At 51.1% G+C, this 21411-nt stretch overlaps 1 protein-coding gene across 1 annotated transcript; it reads right to left on the bottom strand.

Annotated features, from left to right (window-relative positions):
- Positions 1–8321: 8321 nt before the first annotated feature.
- LOC311525848 (uncharacterized protein) lies at positions 8322–18904 on the bottom strand. The gene is made up of 3 exons (XM_084638246.1): positions 18691–18904; positions 9969–10177; positions 8322–9448 (listed from the first exon to the last, which is right to left on the bottom strand). Exons 1-3 carry the CDS (start codon positions 18781–18783, stop codon positions 9412–9414), a joined length of 339 nt encoding a protein of 112 aa, XP_084494372.1. The 5' UTR covers positions 18784–18904; the 3' UTR covers positions 8322–9411.
- Positions 18905–21411: the final 2507 nt, after the last annotated feature.

The following is a 21411-nucleotide window of genomic DNA, read 5'->3' as shown; positions in this document are numbered from 1 at the left end:
TTTTCCAACTCTAACAGTCTCAGCTCCACGGACCTGAACACGGCTGTGACGATCCCTTTCTAGTTGGGTAGGTGGGTCCTGGGATCACCTGGGTGGGGTAGGTGGGTCCAGGGCGGGGGGATGTGTCACCCCTGCCCTGCAACCCTGGGTGCCTTACAATGCCTTGCTGAAGCAGCTCCCACCTTTGCCGCTCACAAACAGCCTTCCAACATGCAAGTCACACTCTGAGTGTCAGTGTGTAACTGCAGCCAGCCAGTTACACCCTGGCTCTCACTACCCTTGATTACACAGCAGAGTGACCCCATCACACCCCCAGTCCCAGATTTCCCCCCAGAAATGTATGTCTTGTATTGCCCAGCCCTCTCCTGGACAGTAGAAATATTTTAAGTCCATTATTCCTTTGAGGGAATAATATATTAGCTAATAGAGTTACCCAGAGACTTTCAATTTAAACACACTGGATTAGATAAAACAGTAAAATAAATTTATTAACTACAAAGATATGTTAAATTAATACAAGTAATGAGGCATATAAGTCAGAAATGTTTACAAGAAAAATAAAGGAAATGTTTGCTAGCACGTAACTTAAACTACATTAGATTCAAGCAAAATTTCTCATCACGTGCTTCCAGCAACATTACTGATCAAACTCTTCAGGTCAGGACCCCTCCCACAAAATCCATGACTGTTTCCTTTAGCCTTCTCAGGTGCAGAGAATGTGAGGGGGCAGGAAGAGAGAGTGGTGTCTTGGGGTGCTTGCCCCTTCATTTTATAGTTTCAATACTCCTCTTGAAAAACATTTCCAGCTGGGAATTTGGAGACAAAGTCTGTGTGGAAGGATGTTTTCTACTGTTTCTTTTTCACCTGTTTGAGCTTCCTGTGTTTACCCTTCCTGCTTGATGATTCTGTTTACTGCTTCTATACAATTTAAGGCAGACATACACTCTTTTATTCAAGACAGGCCTGTTTGACCAGTTGGCGCTACATGAGTTTTGAACATCATACAGGAAAATCTTATGACCTCATATTTACAATGTTGCCAACTTGCCAACCGTATTTGTTGTCTCTCCCTGCCTGAGGGAGCACAGACAATCCCCTGACTGTCTCTCCCTGTCTGAGAGGAGCGTGGTCGATTCCATGACTGTCTCCCCCTGCCTGAGGGAAGCATGGATGTTCCCTTGATTGTCTCCCCCTTGCCTGAGGGAAGCACAGGTGGTCCCCTGACTGTCTCCCCCTGTCTGACACTGTACATCCTCGCCTGAGGGGAGTGCGGGCGATCCCCTGCCTGTCTGCCCCTGCCAGAGGGCAGTGCGGGCGATCCCCTGCCTGTCTGCCCCTGCCAGAGGGCAGTGCGGGCGATCCCCTGCCTGTCTGCCCCTGCCAGAGGGCAGTGCGGGCGATCTTCTGCCTGTCTGCCTGTGCCTGAGGGGAGCACGGGTGATCCCCTGTTTGTTCCCCATCTCTGAGGGGGTTAAGAGGTGTCTTGATGATGGTTTCTAAGTGCCTAGGCATCTGGGAGAGGAGGGGAATATTTTGTAATAGAGGGTTCTTTAATATAACAGACAAAGGCAGATTGCAATGGCTGGAGGCTATAGCTATACAAATTCAGGCTAGCAATAAAGTCAACACAGCCTTGTCCCTAAAAGCTGCATGGTGTAGACAAGCCCTTAGGTTCACTACAGCTTGGCTGACTAGAATGGACTATGCTTTAACCTTTGTTCCTCTGTGCTAACCTAAGGACTTCCTGTGCCATGTGCCAGTTGCTAATAAACCTGACTGTTTTGACAGTGCTTCTCCAGTGTCACAGCTAATACTGGGTGCAGTGCATTAATCCCTGCAGAATGTACATGTCTCTACCAGGAGTGAGTCTATTTCAGTTAGACTTGCTGGGCCAAGTTCACAGTGTGAAGCAGAAGGGTTGGAGCCCAGAGATTCAGTCTCAGGAGGAGATGAGGCCATGTGGCCTACCCTGAAGGAAGAGTGGGACCCCTGGGGGGATCAGGCACCATCGAAGGGGGACTCACTTCCAAAGCTGGGGGCATAGCACTGATCCTGTGGATCCGTGGCAGGTGGTAATTAACCACTGGAACAATTTACCCAGGGTGATAGTGGCTTCTCTATCCTTGAAGTCTTTTTATATAAGCTTTTTATATAACAAGGTCAGCTCCCAGACTACTGCACTGGGCAGCGCAGCATGGGGAGGAGGTGACCAGCCCTCTGTGGAGAAAGAAGTGGTTTGGGACTATTTAGAAAAGCTGGATGAGCACAAGTTCCATGGGGCTGGATGCGCTGCATCCGAGAGTGCTAAAGGAGTTGGCGGCTGTGATTGGAGAGCCATTGGCCATTATCTTTGAAAACTCATGACGATCGGGGGAGGTCCCGGACAACTGGAAAAAGGCTAATGCAGTGCCCATCTTTAAAAAAGGGAAGAAGGAGGATCCAGGGAACTACAGGCCAGTCAGCCTCACCTCAGTCCCTGGAAAAATCATGGAGCAAGTCCTCAAGGAATCAATTCTGAAGCACTTAGAGGAGAGGAAAGTGATCAGGAACAGTCAGCATGGATTCACCAAGGGCAAGTCATGCTTGACTAATCTAATTGCCTTCTATGAGGAGATAACTGGCTCTGTGGATGAGGGGAAAGCAGTAGACATGTTGTTCCTTGACTTTAGCAAAGCTTTTGATACAGTCTCCCACAGTATTCTTGCCAGCAAGTTAAAGAAGAATGGGCTGGATGAATGGACTATAAGGTGGATAGAAAGCTGGTTAGATTGTTGGGCTCAACGAGTAGTGATCAATGGCTCCATGTTTAGTTGGCAGTAGTGCCCCAAGGGTCAGTCCTTGGGCTGGTTTTGTTCAATATCTTCATTAATGATCTGGAGGATGGCGTGGATTGCACCCTCAGCAAGTTTGCAGATGACATTAAACTGGGAGGAGTGGTAGAGACGCTGTAGGGTAGGGATAGGATACAGAGGGCCCTAGACAAATTAGAGGATTGGGCCAAAAGAAATCTGATGAGGTTCAACAAGGACAAGTACAGAGTCCTGCACTTAGGACGGAAGAATCCCATGCACCACTACAGACTAGGGACTGAATGGCTAGGCAGCAGTTCTGTAGAAAAGGACCTAGGGGTTACAGTGGATGAGAAGCTGGATATGAGTCAACAGTGTGCCCTTGTTCCCAAGAAGGCCAATGGCATTTTGGGATGTATAAGTAGGGGCATTGCCAGCAGATCGAGAGACATGGTTGTTCCCCTCTATTCGGCATTGGTGAGGCCTCATCTGGAGTACTGTGTCCAGTTTTGGGCCCCACACTACAAGAAGGATGTGGAAAAATTGGAAAACATCAAAAGAGGGCAACAAAAATTATTAGGGGACTGGAACACATTATGAGGAGAGGCTGAGGGAACTGGGATTATTTAGTCTGTGGAGGAGAAGAATGAGGGGGGAATTTGATAGCTGCTTTCAACTACCTGAAAGGGGGTTCCAAAGAGGATGGATAGACTGTTCTCAGTGGTAGCAGATGACAGAAGGAGGAGTAATGGTCTCAAGTTGCAGTGGGGGAGGTTTAGGTTGGATATTAGGAAATCTTTTTCACTAGGAGAGTGGTAAAACACTGGAATGCGTTACCTAGGGAGGTGGTGGAATCTCCTTCCTTAGAAGTTTTTAAGGTCAGGCTTGAGAAAGCCCTGGCTGGGATGATTTAGTTGGGGATTGGTCCTGCTTTGAGCAGGGGGTTGGGCTAGATGACCTCCTGAGGTCCCTTCCAACCCTGATATTCTATGATTCTATGATTCTAGCTCAACCAGAAGCTATGGGCTTGATGAGAAATCGGTGTAGTTCCCTGGCCTGAGTTAGACAAGAGTGTGACGTTGCACTCCATAATGTTTTATGGAAATATGCTTATGAGTGTGAATATGATGTAACTAAAATATGCTTCATGCAAAAGGTCTCTTGTTAGGTATCATAATAAAGGTTATAACCTTTATGTATGTATCATTCTTGTATCTGAAACTAGGAATATAAAGTGTAACTCTGAGGTCCTATCGTAATTATGCAAAGTGTGGGCCATTAATGGTGGTTTGGAAGCTTGATGGTTCTCATTGATTAGGACAATTGGTTGTAAATGGTCTGTTTACTTGCAAACCTTCCTGGGTGCCTGTGGGCCAGCCCTGAAAGAATGGTGGCTGAGGTCTCACAGGACATGTGACCATGTCACCTGATACTGGAATCCATCTTAAACCTGGTGCTTTTCCATTTAGAAGGTGGGGTGGGGACCCAGAGAGACAAAAGATTCCCGCCTTGTGCCAAAGCTATAAAAGGGGGTGGAACAGAACAAAGGGGGCTGCCAGTCATGAGAAAACCCCTGTTTTTCACCTAAGATGTCTGCTGGAACTAACGAGGACTATACCGGGGAAAGGATTGGGCCTAGACTAGGAAGTGTTAGAGAGCTTATTCCTTCACTCTCTCACTTCCCTGGTCCTTCTCACATGAACAGAAAGCAACAATACCTGAATCCGAAGGTGCAAACAATTCAATGTTTATTGGGGTGAACTTTCAGCAAGCTTAAATCCAAGTTCCTTTTTCCCTATTTTCAAATCGCAATTTACTTCCTGTTTGCCCCTAATTTAGATAGTAATATTCTGAGCTATACCTTAACCAATCATTCTACTGAAATTTACCTTACCAATCCTAACATATTGTAACATTATTAGCTAACCAATTATATTCCACCACCTGAATTAGTTTACTCCCAGCAAAATTAATTATACAGCAGACAAAAACAATCACAGAACCAGACAGAGACCATGCAAATAAACTATAGTAAAGAGGGAACTATGATGATAAAACAATATAGAAGTAAGGATTTTACAACTACATCTATAAAGACATAAGGGTTTTCCAGCTGTGTCTATTGATAAGTGAGTTCTTATCAAACAGAAAACTATCAAACTAAATTTTCTTTTACATCTTGAATCTAGGCTCTTCCCTTTCTTTGGAGGTGATAGATCGGACCACCTTCTTCACAGCCCCAGATTGCCTTATTTCAGTGTGACTAGTTTGGAATGTGAGGGTGTGACCATTCGCTTCCCAGTTTATGGCTGCCTCTGCTGCTTAGCCAAAGGCCTTAGCCTAAGAACAGGGCTTCAGACTGTCACAGTGAGAGAAAGCCCTTACACAGATTCTTTCTTTTATACTTCTATAACTAGCTAAATGATAAACATATACCTAAATTCTTAAAGTATAGGCCTTTACAGGCAGGCCTGAATATCTATATCCTAACAGGAAGGAGTCTAGTCTGTGAAAGAAGCTTATTGGGAAAAGAAAAGGAGTACTTGTGGCACCTTAGAGACTAACAAATTTATTTGAGCATAAGCTTTCGTGAGCTACAGCTCACTTCACAAGTACTTCTTTTCTTTTTGTGGATACAGACTAACACAGCTGCTACTCTGAAGCTTATTTGAACATCTGTGAGGGTGAGATTTTACCTGTAAACAGTTTCTTAATGTATTAGGCTTAGACTTGCAAGTTTTTGCTTTATTATCCTTGGCGACTTACTTTGTTCTGTCTATTATTACTTGAAACCACTTAAATCCTACTTTTTATACTTAATAAAATCACTTTTGTTTATTAGTAAACCCAGAGTAAGTGATTAATACCTGGGGGAGCAAACAACTGTGCATATCTCTCTATCAGTGTTAGAGGGTGGACAGTTTTATCAGTTTACCTGTATAAGCTTTATACAGTAAAACGGATTTATTTGGGGTTTGGATCCCATTGGGAGCCTGGTGTCTGAGTGCTGGAGATAGGTGACCTGCTGAGCAGTTTTTGGTTAAAGTCTGCAGCTTTGGGGGCATGGACCAGACCTGGATCTGTATTGCTGTAGGCTAGCAAGTCTGGCTCAACAAGACAGGGTTCTGGAAGTCCCAAGATGGCAGGGAAAATGGGCTCAGAGGTAATCTCAGCATGTCAGGTGACAGTCCCAAGGGGGTCTCTGTGACCAAACCTGTCACAAGGAGGTCAGACTAGATTATCACAATGGCTCCTCCTGACCTTAGATTCGATGAATCTCTATGTTGTGGATGGAGCAGCCTTGCTCAGCACCAAGAAACTCACAACCCAGTGACTGCACAAACCATCCCTAGGAAGTTTATAGATTAGAGCTGAACCTGCTGAGATCAGCCACTAGGTGGCAGTGCGAGTACAGCAAACTCAGCCCTTGCACTGGAGCCAGGCAAATGGGAAGTTACAGGTTGGAGTCCGGGGCCCTGTTTTGTGCCAACCTTCTCAAGTAGGGTTGCCAACTTTCTAATCACACAAAATCAAACACCCCTGCCCTGCCCCTTCTCAGAGGTCCCGCCCCCGCTTGCTCATTCCCCACCCTCACTCACTTTCACTGGGCTGGGGCAGGGGGTTGGGGTGCAGGAGGGGGAGGGCTCTGGCTGTAGGTGCGGGCTCTGGGATGGGGCCAAGGATGAGGGGGTTTGGGTATGGGAGAGAGCTCTGGGCTGGGGCAGGGGGTTGGGGTACGGGGGGTATGGGCTTTGGGCTGGAGGTGAGGGCTCTGGTTGGGGCCAGAAATAAGGGGTTCAGGGTGCGGGAGAGGGCTCCAGGCTGGGGCAGGGGCTTGGGCTGTGGGAGGGGGGTGAGGACTCTGGCTGGGAATGCAGGCTCTGGGATGGGGGCGGAGATGAGGGATTTGGTGTGCAGGAGGGGGCTGGGACAGGGTGTTGGGGGAGTGTAGGCTCTGGGAGGGAGTTTGGTTGTGCGAGGGGACCCGGGTCTAGGGAAGGGGGTTGGCGCATGGGAGAGGGTATGGGGTCCCAGCAGCACTTACCACAGCTCCTGGGAAGCGGCTGCCAGGTCCCTGCAGCCCCTAGATGCATGGGTGGCCAGAGAGGCTCAGCGCGCTGCCCTCATGCCCGCAGGCGCCACCCCTGTAACTCCCATTGGTTGCGGTTCCCGGCCAATGGGAGCCAGCCTTTGGGGCATGGGCAGCGCGCTGAGCCTCCCTGGTCTCCCATGCATCTAGGGGCTACAGGGACCTGGCAGCTGCTTCCAGGAACTGCGTGAAGCTAGGGCTGGCAGGGAGCCTACCTTAGCCCCAGGCCCCTGCTGCGCCACCAACTGGACTTTTAATGGCCTGGTCGGCAAACCGGGTGCCTTGACACCCTACTGCCAAGTGATGGGAGCAGACTTATGGCAGCATCTGTTCTGGGCTGGGGGCCATCTGTACTGAATGTGGGGATCACCCCCTACCAGGCTCCTGTATCTGAATTTTGCAGTGGGCTTGGGGCGGGTGTTGGAACCTGGGACATGTATTGAGACCCAAAGCAGGAGTCCCAGTCCCATGTAGGGCAGAATCTTTGTAATGCAAAGCCATGCAAAGCATGTTAGAGGATCAGGGATGGGGGCAGCTGTACAGCAGGATCACTTACAGTAACAGCACCCCCTGAGGTCAGCCTTTCCCCAGGGCTGGGCAGACACATCCCCAGCGTGTGGCTGTACCTTACAGTGCAAAATGCTTTGCACACTACTGCTGCCCTACGTGCCACAACTCCACCTCCTACAGGCTGGCCCTGGCCCTTGGAGCAGTGCAGCTGGCCAAACTGACACGGTGCCTTTAAAGCTGGGCAAAGAGCTATTGCTGAGCACACTTAGGCCATGTGGGATGAGTTCAGCACTGCTCGGGATCAGGCCTTGCATGCAGGAAACTATCCCCCTGCCTCACTTGGCACAGAGCCGGCCTGCATGTGCAGGAAGGAGCTAGGCTCATGTGCTGGCAAAGAGAAACCACAGGTGTTTCTCTGTCGGCCTGGGATGAGTTTCTTTGGTTTTCCAGCTAAGCCACATCAGTGGGCCTGGTGCTATTGGCTCAGTTATCTCTTCAAAGTGGTATGGCCTGAGCCTGCTAACCCACAGTGTTTGCAGTTCAGACTGCACAGAGCCTGGGTCCCTAACTGGCTGTGGGGGAGCTTGTGGAAACCAAGCGGTCGTGCATTGACCCTCTGCTGACTGCTGATATTCTCCACATTGCCGTTCCCATGCGCCCTGCCAGCAAATCTGCACGTTAGAATGGTCCCACTAACACATGTTCCCTGGGAACACAGGCCAGAGGGGCTCAGCTCGCAGCCAAGGGGCTATTGGGGGATGTGGGTATTTGCCCAGCCCTGATGGTGACTAACACATCCCAGCTCCTAGGCACAGCTGTCTCGGGTGCCCAGAGCTGATCAGCTGGAGGGTTGGATTCCTGGGGAAACCAGGGAGCAACTGCTTTCTGCTCCCTTCAGAAAGAGTCAGGAAGCCACAGACTTTCAGGCCAGATGCATTTATTGTTTGGTCAAGCAACGTGGGTTCAAACAGTCTGTGAGGTGCAGTACTGGGGCACCCAGCATGCTGCATGTGACACAGCCAGCCAGGAGCCTTGGGGGATCCAGGGCTTTCCAGTAAGAAGTCCATGTTTACCCCAGGTGCCACCCTGGGGTTCCTGCAGGGGCAGCTTTGGGTGCTGCCCATCACCTTGCAATGCGGGAGTGTGGAAACCCCCAGCTCAGGAGGATATCCCCCCAATAGATTTCCAGCTGGCACCTAGAGCCGCCTGTCCCCAGGGGCAGGCTGGAAATCTGCCCAGCCCCTGGGGAGGGAGAGGGACCCCAAGGTGGGATGCTTTCTTGGCTTGGCAGGAAGGCACAAAAAGGATTCCCCTGCTGGGTAGGGCTGTGGGAGCATTTCCTTTGGACTGACTCTGAGGAGGGATTCAGCCCCTGTAGAATATCAGAGTTGGAAAGGACCTCAGGAGGTCATCTAGTCCAACCCCCTGCTCAAAGCAGGACCAATCCCCAATTTTTGCCCTGGATCCCTAAATGGCCCCCTCCAGGGCTGAACTCACAACCCTGGGTTTAGCAGCCTAATGCTCAAACAACTGAGCTATCCTTCCTCCCCACATAGAGTGGCAACAGCTTGCACATGTGGCTCCTTTAAGAGCCCCAGTTTTCCTTGCACAGAGCAATGGCGGGGCCAGGAAGGGACTGGTCTCCCAGCTGTTGTTGGGGTCATCCCTGTGTTCTCAGCCCCCATTCAGTATCAGGTGCAACAGCAGTCCCTGCCAGCAGCTTGGGTCTGTGCAGGCTTCGCTGTGGGAGCCCCCCAGATGGCTGCTGCTGGGGGGGGTGCTGGGTCAGGCTTGGAATTCGCCCCCGCTGGGACTATGAATACTTTCCCCTTCACCGAGAGTGCACATGAGGGGACTGGGACACACTCCCACCTATGTGGGGAGGCTGGAGCCCTCTGCGTCATGTGTCTCACAGTCCCACCCCAGGGGCAAGTATTGATGGCCTCCAGTCTGCAGATGCTCTGAGCCTGGGGGTAGATGGGGAGCATTGTCTCCAGCCGGGATTGCATCAGCTTCCAGCTTTCAGCACTCATACTGTGGGGGAGCACAGTGCCCATTCCTGGGGAGGAAAAGCAGCCGTGAGCCTAGGGGGAGTGTACGTTACCCCTATACCCTGGGCAGCAGGCTCTCCTGATTGCATGCCCCGATCCTGCTCCCTAATTCATCTCCATCCCCTGCACACCCACCATCAGTGCCCCCGCCTCAACAGAGTGAACTGTAGAAACAGGCCCAAACCCAGTCCCCAGCTCCAACCACCCGCAAGTCAGGGCTGAGGGGGGGACGGACGGCTTCAGGACTAAGGGGCACCAGCAGAGCTGTGTGTGGGGAGCCCAAGGCTGAAATAGCAGGGGTCTGTGGGTCGGGACTGAGGGGCACTGGCACAGCTGCGGGGGGGAACTCAGGGCTGGAATAGAAGGGGGCTGTGGGTCGGGATTGAGGGGCACCGGCAGAACTGTGCATCTGGGGAGCCCAGGGCTGGGTTAGCAGGGAGCTGCAGGTTGGGATGAGGGGCACCAGCAGAGAGGAGTGGAAAGCCCAGGGCTGGAATAGTAGCTCTCCTCCCGGCACTCCAGACTCACCTGCACATCTTGGTGCTGCACTCCAGGCCGTGCCGGCAATAGGCTCCCAGTGGTTTGCTGCCCACCATCCTCCAGAAGGGCGTCATCCTGACTGCCCGGTGGTGTGCGGGTCCCCCATCAGGGCCTGACTTGAGAATGGCAGGTGGGTAGGAGACCTGGCTGGCTGTGGTGCTGAGCAACATCCTGCTCCCAGCAGGGCCTGCTGTTCCCTAGAGTGACAGGAGAGGGCTGGAAGGAGAAGCATGGACCTGGCCCAGTCAGCCCCATAGAGGGAGTTGCTAGGGCTCACCTCCATCCCAGTGCACAGCACTTCTGGCCCCCAACTCCTCTGGGCTGGCATCAGGTCAGCACTACACTCCACAATGGGGCAGGCCAGTCACAGCAAGGGCTCTGTGATCCAGAGGCCTTGGGACAAGGAGAACTGGAATGGGAGAAGCACCAACATGAGAGGTGGCCACCTGGCATTCCAAGGCCCAGGTTGGGATGGGGCAAGGGGAGCTCTGGGCTGGGTCTGGGAGAAGCTCAGGATGGCACAGCCCCATGCCCCCCCAGCTCAGTGCAGGGACCTCCTCCTCCTCAGTCATCACCTTTCCTCTAACACCCAGCCTGGTGAACAGGCTCCAATGGCTGTGGTGGGGATCTAGCATCAAGACAGCTGGATCAGGCCCTGGCTGTGGTGTAGAGAGAGCCAGCAGATGGAGCATGCAGGGAGTTCTCCATCTGAAAGACCCATGGTCAGCCCCAGCCACCTGGAGGCTAGTTATGATGGGCAGTCCATGATGATGGTGGGGCAGTACAGGGCTCTCCGGGGGAAGCACTTGGCTCTGGCATCTCAGAGAGCCTCACATATTGATGCCCAAAGCCCCACCCCCATGCCCATCGCCCTGTGTAACTGAGGCACAGAGGGATCAAAGCCACTCATGTAGGGACACACACAGAAGCAGTGTCAGGGCCATGAATAGAACCCAGGTGTCCTCTCCTTCTCTGCTCTACTAGACGGCAGTGCCTCTTGACTGGGTGAGAGCGCCTCCTGGAGCTGCAGAGGAGTATGTATCGTGTGCCTGTTAAGCCCACAGATCAGTGTCGTCCCAGCCACAGGACTAGGACATACAGGCTGGCGGGGCTGGGCTCCAGCAGCATGGTAGAGGATAGGGTGACCAGATAGCAAGTGTGAAAAACCAGGATAGGGGGTGGCGGGTAATTGGCACCTATATAAGAAAAAGCCCCAAATATCGGGACTGTCCCTATAAACTCGGGATATCTGGTCACCCTAGTAGAGGAAGAGATCCCGGGTGGCAGTAAGAAGCAGGTGGGAGGGACCAGGCTGGCCACAACCCTGCAATGCAGCTCTGTCCCTGTGCCTGGGGTCACCATCCAGCAGCCCCAGCTGTGTGAGTCCCACTGATGCTGGTGGGATGGGCCAGATCCCCCTGTGGCCTCACAGTCAGAGAGGGAGGGAGCAAGATGGTCCCAGCATAGGCAGGAGTGGGCTCCAGCATTGTCCACTTGTCTGGGATTTCTGGCTATGGTCCCTACACCGAGCAAAGGGTGAGAATCATAGAATCATAGCAAAGTAGGTCTAGAAGGGACCCCAAGAGGTCATCTAGTCCATCCCCCAGCACTGGGGCAGGACCAAGTGAACCTAGACCATCCCTGGCAGTGTTTGTCCAGCCTGCTCTTAAACACCTCTAGTGAGGAGTGCTCGCTGTAGCACCCTAGTCACTTAGGCAACTGCCTAACAGAGATTGCAGACTTAATTGGGTCAATTAGCCTGTTATGGTGTGGATTGTTGACACCTGGGGGCAATGGTGAGACTAATGATGTAATTAGCTCAATAAGGAGACGATCTATAATGTGGAAAACAGCAAGTAAAGTAAAGGAGAGTGCAGAGAGGGAGCTGGGTGTGGAGAGAAGCTGGGTGGGAGGCTGCTTCCGACATGCCTATACTGTTGTAATGCTTGGAATCTAAAGATTAAAGATACCCAAAGCAATGGCCACTGCATTTGCTGTGAGTAAGAGGCCACTCCAATGGGCTAGGCAGTGAGCACAAGCTGAGGGTGCACTCTGTGGCATGGGGATCCCACAACCTCCCTTGGAAGCCAATTCCAGAGCTTAACTACCCTGAGAGTTAGAAAGTTTTTCCTAATATCTAACCTAAATCTCCCTTGCTGCAGATTAAGCCCATTACTGCTTATCCTACCTTTAGTGAACATGGAAAACAATTGATCCCTGTCCTCTTTAGAACAGCCCTGAACATATATGAAGACTGTGATCAGGTTCCCCCTCAGTCTTCTTTTCTCAAGATTATACGTGCCCGGGTTTTTAACCTTTCCACATAGGTCAGGTGTTCTGAAGCTTTTATCATTTTGGTTGCTCTTCTCTGGACTCTCTCCAATTTCTCCTGGACAATTTGTACTGGACACAGTACAGCTAAGGCCTCACTAGTGCCAAGTGGAATAGGACAATTACCTCCCATATCTTACATATGACACTTCTGTTAATACACGCCAGAATAGTGGCCTTTTTCACAGCTGCATCACTTCATTATCTCATATTCAATTTGTGATCCATTATAAGGGCCAGATCCTTTTCAGCGGTACTTCTATTCCCCATGTTGTAGTTGTGCATTTGATTTTTCCTACGTGTAGTACTTTGCACTTGTCTTTATTGGATTTCATCCTGTTGAATTCAGACCAATTCTCCAATTTGTCAAGATCATTTTGAATTCTAATCCTGTTCTCCAAATACTTGCAACCCCTCACCCCAGCTTGGTGTCAGCTACATATTTTATAAGCATACTATCCACCCCATTACTGAACATATTGAATAGCACTGGACCCAGGACTGACTCATGTGGGACCTCAGTAGATACACCCTCCCAGTGCAACTGCTATCCATTGATAACTAGTCTCTGAGTAGTCTTTCAATCAATTACCTTACAGTAATTTCATCTAGACCAAATCTCCCTAGTTTGCTTATGAGAATATCATGTGGGACTTATCAAAAGCCTTACTAATGTCAAGATATATCACATCTACTGGTTCCCCCATCCATTACACCAGTAATCCTGTCAAAGAAGGAAATTAGGTTATTTTGGCGTAATTTGTTCTAGACAAATCCATGGTGGCTATCCTTATAACCCTATTATCCTCCTGGTGCTTACAAACTGATTGTTTAATAATTTGTTCCAATAACTTTCAGGTACTGATATTATACTGACTGGTCTACAATTTCCCAGTTCCACATTGTTCCCCTTTTTAAAGACAGATACAGGTATATTTGCCCTTTTCTAGTCTTTTGGGACCTCAAAGATAATTGCTTGTGGTTCCAAGATTGCTTCAGCTAGTTCCTTAAGTACCCCAGGATGAATTTCATCAGTCCTTGTCGACATTAATACATTTAACTTATTCAAATATTCTTTAACCCATCCTTCCCCTATTTGACTTGCATTCCTTCCCCCTTGTTAATATTATGTTGAGCATCTGTTCACCATTACACTTTTTAGTGAAGATTGAAGCAAAATAGGCATTAAACAGCTCGGCTTCCTTGATGTCATCAGTTATTAAATCTCCTTCCCTGCCAAGTAAAGGATCTACATTTTCCTTCATCTTTCGCCTGCCCCTAATGCAGGGGTGGGCAAACTACGGCTCTCCTGCCCAGCAGACCTTTTTACCTGGCCCACAAGCTTCTGCCTGGGAGCGGGATTGGGGGCTTGCTCCACTCCACCTGGCATGCCAGCCAGGGAACGGGTCAGGGGCTTGCTTGCTCCGCTCATTCCGGAGCTCCGGCCGGGGAGAGGGTGGAGGGCTTGCTCCACTCACCCAGTGTGCCAGCCGGGTAGCCAGGGTTGGGGGCTTGCTCTGCTCTGCCTGGCACTCCCCAGCCCCCGACTCACAATTCTACTATCTTTCTGCACCCACAGAACCACGCTGCAGGTGCAACTTCACCACACTGCTTCAAATATGTCATTTTTGATGGAAAGGGGGGCATAAAATTATAGGTGAGTTTACACCTGTCTCTGCCTCTTCTTGTCCATATGGGCTCGGGCTAGAGTGCCATGGCTCAAAATTGTCAGGGGCACTGACGCCCAACAAATCTAGACTACAGAGAGGGCCCAGTTTTTTCACAGTGCGTGCAGTCTTGTAAAACAGCAGTTTGAAATAAGAGCAGCAGTCAGGGGAGCATCATGGTATTCAAGGAGTACAATTTGAGTTGCCATTTTTCAACAAAACATCCTAATGTATCTTTATTAAATAGAAATAAACTCTGCATCACTGAATTGTTAATTTTGTGAGCATTCATGGCCCTCCATACAATTTCCATACCCATATGCGGCCCTCATGCCAAAAAGTTTACCCACCCCTGCCCTAATGTATTTAAAGAGCCTCTCCTTATTGCCCTATATGTCCCTCGCTAGGTGTAACTCATTTTGTGCCTTAGCCTTTCTGATTTTGTTCCTGCATGTTTTGTTTCTCCTTAGCAATTTGTCCATGTTCCCACCATGTAGGATTCCTTTTTGATTTTCAGGTCATGAAAGAGCTGATGGAACCATATTGACCTCTTCATATTCTTCCCATCTTTCCTTCACATTGGGATAGTTTGCAATTGTGCCTTTAATACTGTCTCCTTGAGAAACTGGCAGCTCTGCTGAATTCTGTTTTCCCTTAGATTTTCTTCCCGCAGGACCTTACCTGCCAGTTCTCTGAGTTTGTTAAAGTCTGCTTTTTGAAGTCCAGTGTCCTTATTCTGCTGCACTCATGCTCAGGATTGCCAATTTTGGTTGGACGTATTCCTGGAGGTTTCACCACATGACATAATCTCTAATTAAAGATTAATTTCTGGCAACTCCAGGACAACGCTGAAGGGTTGGCAACCCTACTCATGCTTCCTTTCCTTAGAATCATGAAATCTATCATTTCATGATCACTTTTACCCAAATTGCCTTCCACCTTAAGATTCGCTACCAATTCCTCCCTGTTGGGCAGAATCAAGTCTAAAACAGCTGTCTCCACTTTCTGAAACAAGACATCATCTCCACACCCCAAGAACTTATTGGAAATTTATTGTTTTGCCATATTTCTTTTCCTACAGATGTCTGCATTGTTAAAATCCCGCATTACTACCAGGGCTTGTGTGCTGGATATTCTGTTATTTGTTCTAGAAATGTCTCATTCACCTCCTCTTCCTGATTTGGTGGTCTGTAGCAGACCCTACCATGATGTAGTTCCTGTTTTTCACCCTATTTATCTTTACCCCAAGCCTCTTAACTGGTCTGTCTCTCACCTCCTTCTTGAACTCAGAACAAGTGTATATATTTTTGATGTACAGTGCAACCCCTTCTCTCTTTTTACCCTGCCTGTCCTCCCTGAACAAGTTGTACCCCTCTATACCAATATTCCTGTCATGAGATTATCCCCCCAAGTCTCTGTGGTGCCTATTAAGGAATAATTTAGCTTATAAATTAATACTTCCAATTCTTCCTGTTTATTCCCCATACGCCTTTCATTTGTGTACAAACATCTAAGATGTCAAGCAGATTTCCCCACTCTTTTCCCTCTTGTTGTTTTTATGACCTTGTTGTAATTTTCCATGTTCCCCCAAAATCTAACCCTCTGTTAAGGTGGGTACTGACCTGTGAGTTTTTATCACCTGGCCCTTTACAACCTCATTTAAAACCCTCCTCCCTAGAGTAGCAAGCTGATGCACGAAGTTGCTCTTCCCCTTCTCGGTCAGGTGGAGCCATCTCTTCTCAAGGATGGGGAGTTGTGTCTCTGCTGGGACCTTTGGCCAGAAGGCCACTCACAGCGCTAGGGAAGTGGTTCACTCACCACTTCAAGGTGCCTGGCATTGGGGGTGTGGGCATGGACCTGCCCTGTGTGGGGAGACCCCAGCATGTGGCGCTGATCCATACACATGCACCCAGAGCCTCAAAGGGAGTTTGGGGAGTTAGTCATCTAAATACCGGCATTGAGGATGTGGCCTCAGCATGGAGTTACTCAGCAGGAGGAAAGGCAGATAGGTCAGAGTGGGAATGGGGGAATAGTCTGCACAAACTGGGCTATGAGCTTTCCTTAGTTAAGCCCTGTTGCAGGAGCAGCTCCCCACGTCTGCATGGCTTCTCAGGCTTTCTAAACTCTGAGCTCCATGCCCCATTTCAGGACAGGATGAAGGGACAGTCAGCATGGATTCACCAAGGGCAAGTCATGCCTGACCAACCTGTTTACCTCCTATGATGAGATAACTGGCTCTGTGGATATGGGGAAAGCAGTGGACATGATCTATCTTGACTTCAGCAAAGCTTTTGACACCGTCCCCCACAGTATTCTTGCCAGCAAGTTAAAAAAGTATGGATTGGCTGAATAGACTATAAGGTGGACAGAAAGCTGGCTAGATTGTTGGGCTCAACGGGTAGTGATCAATGGCTCGATGTCTAGTTGGCAGCTGGTATCAAGTGGCGTGCTCCAGGGATCTGTCCTGGGGCCGGTTTTGTTCAACATCTTTATTAATGATCTGGATGATGGGATAGATGCATCCTCAGCAAGTTCACAGAGGACACTAAGCTGTGGGGAGAGCTGGATACACTGGAGGGTAGGGGTAGGGTCCAGAGTGACCTAGACAAATTGGAGGATTGGGCCAAAAGAAATCTGATGAGGTTCAACAAGGACAAGTGCAGAGTCCTGCACTTAGGACCGAAGAATCCCATGTATTGCTACAGGCTGGGGACTGACTGGCTAAGCGGCGGTTCTGCAGAAAAGGAGCTGGGGATTACAGTGGATGAGAAGCTGGATATGAGTCAGCAGTGTGCCCTTGTTGCCAAGAAGGCTAATGGCATATTGGGCTGTATTAGTAGGAGCATTGCTAGCAGATCGAGGGAAGTGATTATTCCCCTCTATTCAGCACTGGTGAGGCCACATCTGGAGTATTATGACCAGTTTTGGGCCCCCCACTACAGAAAGGACGTGGACAAATTGGAGAGAGTCCAGTGGAGGGCAACGAAAATGATCAGGGGGCTGGGGCACATGACTTACGAGGAGAGGCAGAGGGAACTGGGCTTATTTAGTCTGCAGAAGAGAAGAATGAGGGGGGATTTGATAGCAGCCTTCAACTACCTGAAGGGGGGTTCCAAAGAGGATGGAGCTCAGCTGTTCTCAGTGGTGGCAGATGACAGAACAAGGAGCAATGGTCTCAAGTTGCAGTGGGGAAAGTCTAGGTTGAATATTAGGAAAAACTTTTTCACTAGGAGGGTGATGAAGCACTGGAATGGGTTACCTAGGGAGGTGGTGGAATCTCCATCCTTAGAGGTTTTTAAGGCCCAGCTTGACAAAGCTCTGGCTGGGACGATTTAGTTGGGGTTGGTCCTGATTTGAGCAGGGGGTTGGGGTAGATGACCTCCTGAGGTCTCTTCCAACCCTAATCTTCTATGATTCTATGACATCAGCAGAGATGAGCAAGAAGATCAGGTCTGGAATAGCAGGGAGCTGTAGGTTGGGATTGAGGGGCACTGGCAGAGCTGTGTCTGCCAGAAGCAAAGGGCTGGGATAGCAGGGAGCTGTGGGTTGGGATTGAGGGGCACTGGCAGAACTGTGTGTGGAAAGCCCATAAAGTACAGTCTCCCACAGGCACAGGTAGGATCCAATAATGCCCTGTGGGAGAAGCAGTCTGGGGAAAGGAGCTGGGTTCACAGCACCAGACCCTCATGCAACATCTTTGCAGGCAGTCGAAACCCCTGGGTCCTGCTGCCATGCCTTGGAACCCCATGAGAACCCCTGGCCCCAGGCTGAGTGAGGCTGCCAGGGCTTCCTGCTTCTGTTTGCCAGTCCCAGGGAAAGCAGAGGGAGCCTTAAGGGACTGTCTGAGTTCTGTGCTGCTGTTTGCTGAGGATCCCTGGGTAAAACTGCAGCCAGACTGGGGGAGCGCGTGCCTGGTTACCCAGGTCCCTGTGTGAGCCTGCCTGGATGGTCTGTGCTTAGAGCAGGTGCTGGGAATTCTGGATTCAACCCCTGCCTCAGTCTCAAACTCCCTGGGTGGCCCAGCAAGTCCCCTTCCCAATCCGTGCCTCAGTTTTCACTGTAACATGGGACTAACAACAGTATTGCCCTCTCTTGAGGGGTGTGGGGCTGTGCAGCACCGGGACTCTCTGGGGACCAGTCCCATAGAAATGCCTGCAAATAAATATCTGAGTGGGCCCCATCCTGCTCTCAGTGGCACTGGTGTAAATCCAGAGGAGTTCAGCATTTGTGGAGCTCCAGCTTCTCCATTCTGGCAACAGTTTCCTCAGTTCCAGTTCCTGCTGTGTGGCCCTCTCTCCCCCACGCCCTGCTGTTGAAGGGTGCTGGAGCCACATGCTGAGAATCCCTAACTTGGGGAGAGCCATCCCTCCTTGCATTGCAGTTCGCCCATGCAGTCTCCCCACCGTGACAGCAGAGGAATTGTCCCTTTAAGCAGTGCCCAGGCCTATAGCACCCTGTGCCCACCTCACCCACCAAGGCTCTGGCTCTCTGTGTGGGTCTAAGCCTCTGACTAAGCTCTGGGCTTGGGGCAGGTGGCAATACTCTCCCTTGGCAGTCACCCAGCGCACACATTGATATTAATATCTGGTGAGCCCTTTCCAGGGCAGCCTGCTCCACTGCAGAGCCAGAGTGGCTCCAGATTCACTCTGGTGTCCCCCGAGCAACACTCAGCCCGTAATCCCCCATGCTCTGTGCAAACAGACCAGACTCACCTGCCAGGAGCTGAGCAGCAGCAGCACGACACAGATGAGCAGTGCCCTCCTGGTGCCTGCACCCCAGAGCACAGAGGGGAGCCCGCTGGCCATGCTGCCTCTGTTCACGGCTGGGGAAGGGGGCACGTGTACTTACAGCCCTGGTGCTGCCCACCCAGCACACACCAGCCACTAGCCCTGGGCTCCTATGTGCTTCCTCCGTCCCCCTGGGTTTCCTGGCACCCGTCTCTCCTGTGATCAAATATTTGACAGGTGCCTGCTGTTTGGTAACTGCCTTGCTCCTGCCTTTTATCCAGCCTCCCTGCTGTCCCTCCCCCCGTGGCCGAATCCACAAGGCTTCAGGCCAGCTCCCCAGTCAGCCCCTTGCAATCTGGAGAGATGAGGATCCACCACGGGGGGCACACAGCTGAGTGACCCAGCAGGGCAAGGGAGACTTGGCCCCCAGCACACAGCCCGAGTGCTCCTGGACTCCATACCACTGAGCACACCTGCCCCCTCAGCCACTGGGCCTGGCCCTGTTTTCCCAGTGCAGGGCCAATGCCCACATCAGGCTGGGGAGTCTGGGGGGCAGTGCTTTGGTGACTGCAGTAGGATCAGGCTCTGCATGCTCTCCAGGCTATAACAGAACTAGCGTGGCCTAGCAGACCAGGTCCTGGGCCAGGCGCCTAGACAGCTGGATTCTAGTCCCAGCTCTGCTGCCGGGTGACCATAGGCAAGTCCTGTTGCTTCTCTGTGCCTCACTTTCCCCTCACGCCCCTTGTCTATTTAGCCCATGAACTCTTTGGGGCAGGGTCTGTCTCTCACTAGCTGTGTGTGCTGCTCCCAGCACAACAGCCACTGGGCCAACTCGGGGTGATTGTCACACGAAGAGAAATTAGAGACAATGGTGGAAGCTGGTGTGATTCCGTAGGGCATTACTTAGTGCCGGGGGCACAAGGGGTTAACCCAAGCTCTGCATCCCCCTCCGCTTGCACAGAGGCTCACGAAAGGCTGCTGCGTGGTGTAGAGTTCATAGATTGTAAGTCCATATGAGACCCTTGTGATCATCTGTCTGACCTGCAGAACACAGGACAGAGATCTGACCTGGGTTTGGTTTGCCAGGTTAACTGACTTTGATCAGCCAGTTTCCAAGCTGGAATTAATCAGTGCAATTAAGCTAACAACATGGAGGTTGATGCTGGGTGAAAGGCCAAGCATGGCTTAAAAGCTCCAAGCCTTCCTCAGCGAAGCATGTGGAATCCCTGGGCCAGAGCAGCATGCTGGGCCCTGAGTACTACAGGGGTAGCTGTGGACTGAGCTGGCATTTCAGGCAGCTCATCTGAGAGCCCAACTGGGGGAGCTGCCACCACCCATTCCAGTTTAGGCCAAAGAGTATTGGCCATTGGGAGGCAACAGGAATTTCTAGAGTGAGCTGCTAATTTAGCAGCACATTGGTGCTAATCCAGAAGCCCACCCACCCACCTGCTGCCTCTGGGCCACAAACCAGACCCCAGGGTGCAGCTAAAAGGGGTAGAGTCCAGCCAGCGGCTGCAGAGAGCCATTTAAAGTTCCCCCCAACTCTCCTCTTCCCCTCCCAAGAGTTGCTGCCTCTGCCCCTGCAGCTTGAACCTGTGATCCCCTATGTCCATCCCCTCCAAATCTGCGAGTGGCTGTGTGACCTGGCATGCAGGGTTGCAGCACCACTTAGGTTTGGCCTGGCCCAAAAGTGGTGCTGCCATGGCCTGGGCCAGGGGGCCCTCCAGCTCTGCAGCTGAGTGTCCCAGCTGATCCTGAACATCTGCCACTGGGCTTCCCTCTCTGGGTCAAGGTAACGTGGTTTGGAGGAGCTTTGCTGCTGCCCCAGCCACGCAGCCCCAGCAGGCAGGTAGTGCTGGAACTGAACTCCCATGACCCCTGCCCATGGCTATGCCCACCTGCCCTGCTAAGTTGGGCCCTCAGTACTGACTAGCAGCCTCCTGAGGAAATATTACTTTGTAGAGATGCAACATCACCACACGATGCTGAGTCATGACCTAGCATCCCAAGGCCCCCCAGGAAATCCAGAACCCAGTCCTGCTCAGCGTGTCCCTGCCTGTCCTCCCTTAGTCAGGGATACAGGACCCAATGGCCTGGAGAAAACAGCAGGTTGAAGGCCATTTCACCCATCTACAAGGCAGATGGTTGGGTGGCTGGGCCTCATATGATGCCCGATCTCCAGGTGCTCCATCCCGAGGGCCCATGATGCCATTCTCTCTGCAGTGCAGGAGTCTACTGTGCTGCCCCAGCGTGGCATTTCCTGGCAGCATGTTCCTTACCCCAGTGAGAAGAGTGTGGCACCTGCAGCTCAGCTTTCTCCCCATGGCCATGTCCCTGCTTTTCCCCATGTAACATACCCATGACAGACCTAGCATTGTGCAGAGCTCCACTCCTGGATGTGAAAGGACCCAACTGGCCTTTGCATTGACGCAGCCCAGGGCCAGACTCTGCTATGTAGCGTCAGTTGCTCAGGATTTGCAGCTATGTCACTGAGGGCAGAATCTGGCTCTGGGACTGTGGTCTCCCGTTCCTGTCATTAGCTGGGGGCTGGCTGACCCTCAGAGAGGTGCCCTGGCAGCTTTCAGGAGTGATACGATCACCAAGGCCTTCCCACCCAACATCCGACACCAGGACAGCAATGACACAGCCCTCCTGAAATGCTCCGCAGGTCGGTCTGGAGTCTGTCCTTGATGACAGCCAGAGAGC

Source organism: Lepidochelys olivacea (genome assembly GCF_965140295.1).
Source record: "Lepidochelys olivacea isolate rLepOli2 genome assembly, chromosome: 9".
In the NCBI taxonomy this organism is placed as follows: Eukaryota; Metazoa; Chordata; order Testudines; family Cheloniidae; genus Lepidochelys; species Lepidochelys olivacea.
Note: the sequence above shows the minus strand (reverse complement) of the source record. Positions and strands in the feature narration are given on the sequence as shown.

Bases quoted from the DNA above. Each gene is read 5' to 3' on its own strand.
- LOC311525848 (XM_084638246.1), bottom strand. From the start codon at position 18,783: ATGGCCAGCGGGCTCCCCTCTGTGCTCTGGGGTGCAGGCACCAGGAGG. The intron at 10,178-18,690 runs GTGAGTCTGGTC...CTGTCACTCTAG, and splicing joins TGCTGCTCAGCTCCTGGCAG to GGAACAGCAGGCCCTGCTGG. The intron at 9,449-9,968 runs GTGAGTCTGGAG...TTTCCTCCCCAG, and splicing joins TGCAGCACCAAGATGTGCAG to GAATGGGCACTGTGCTCCCC.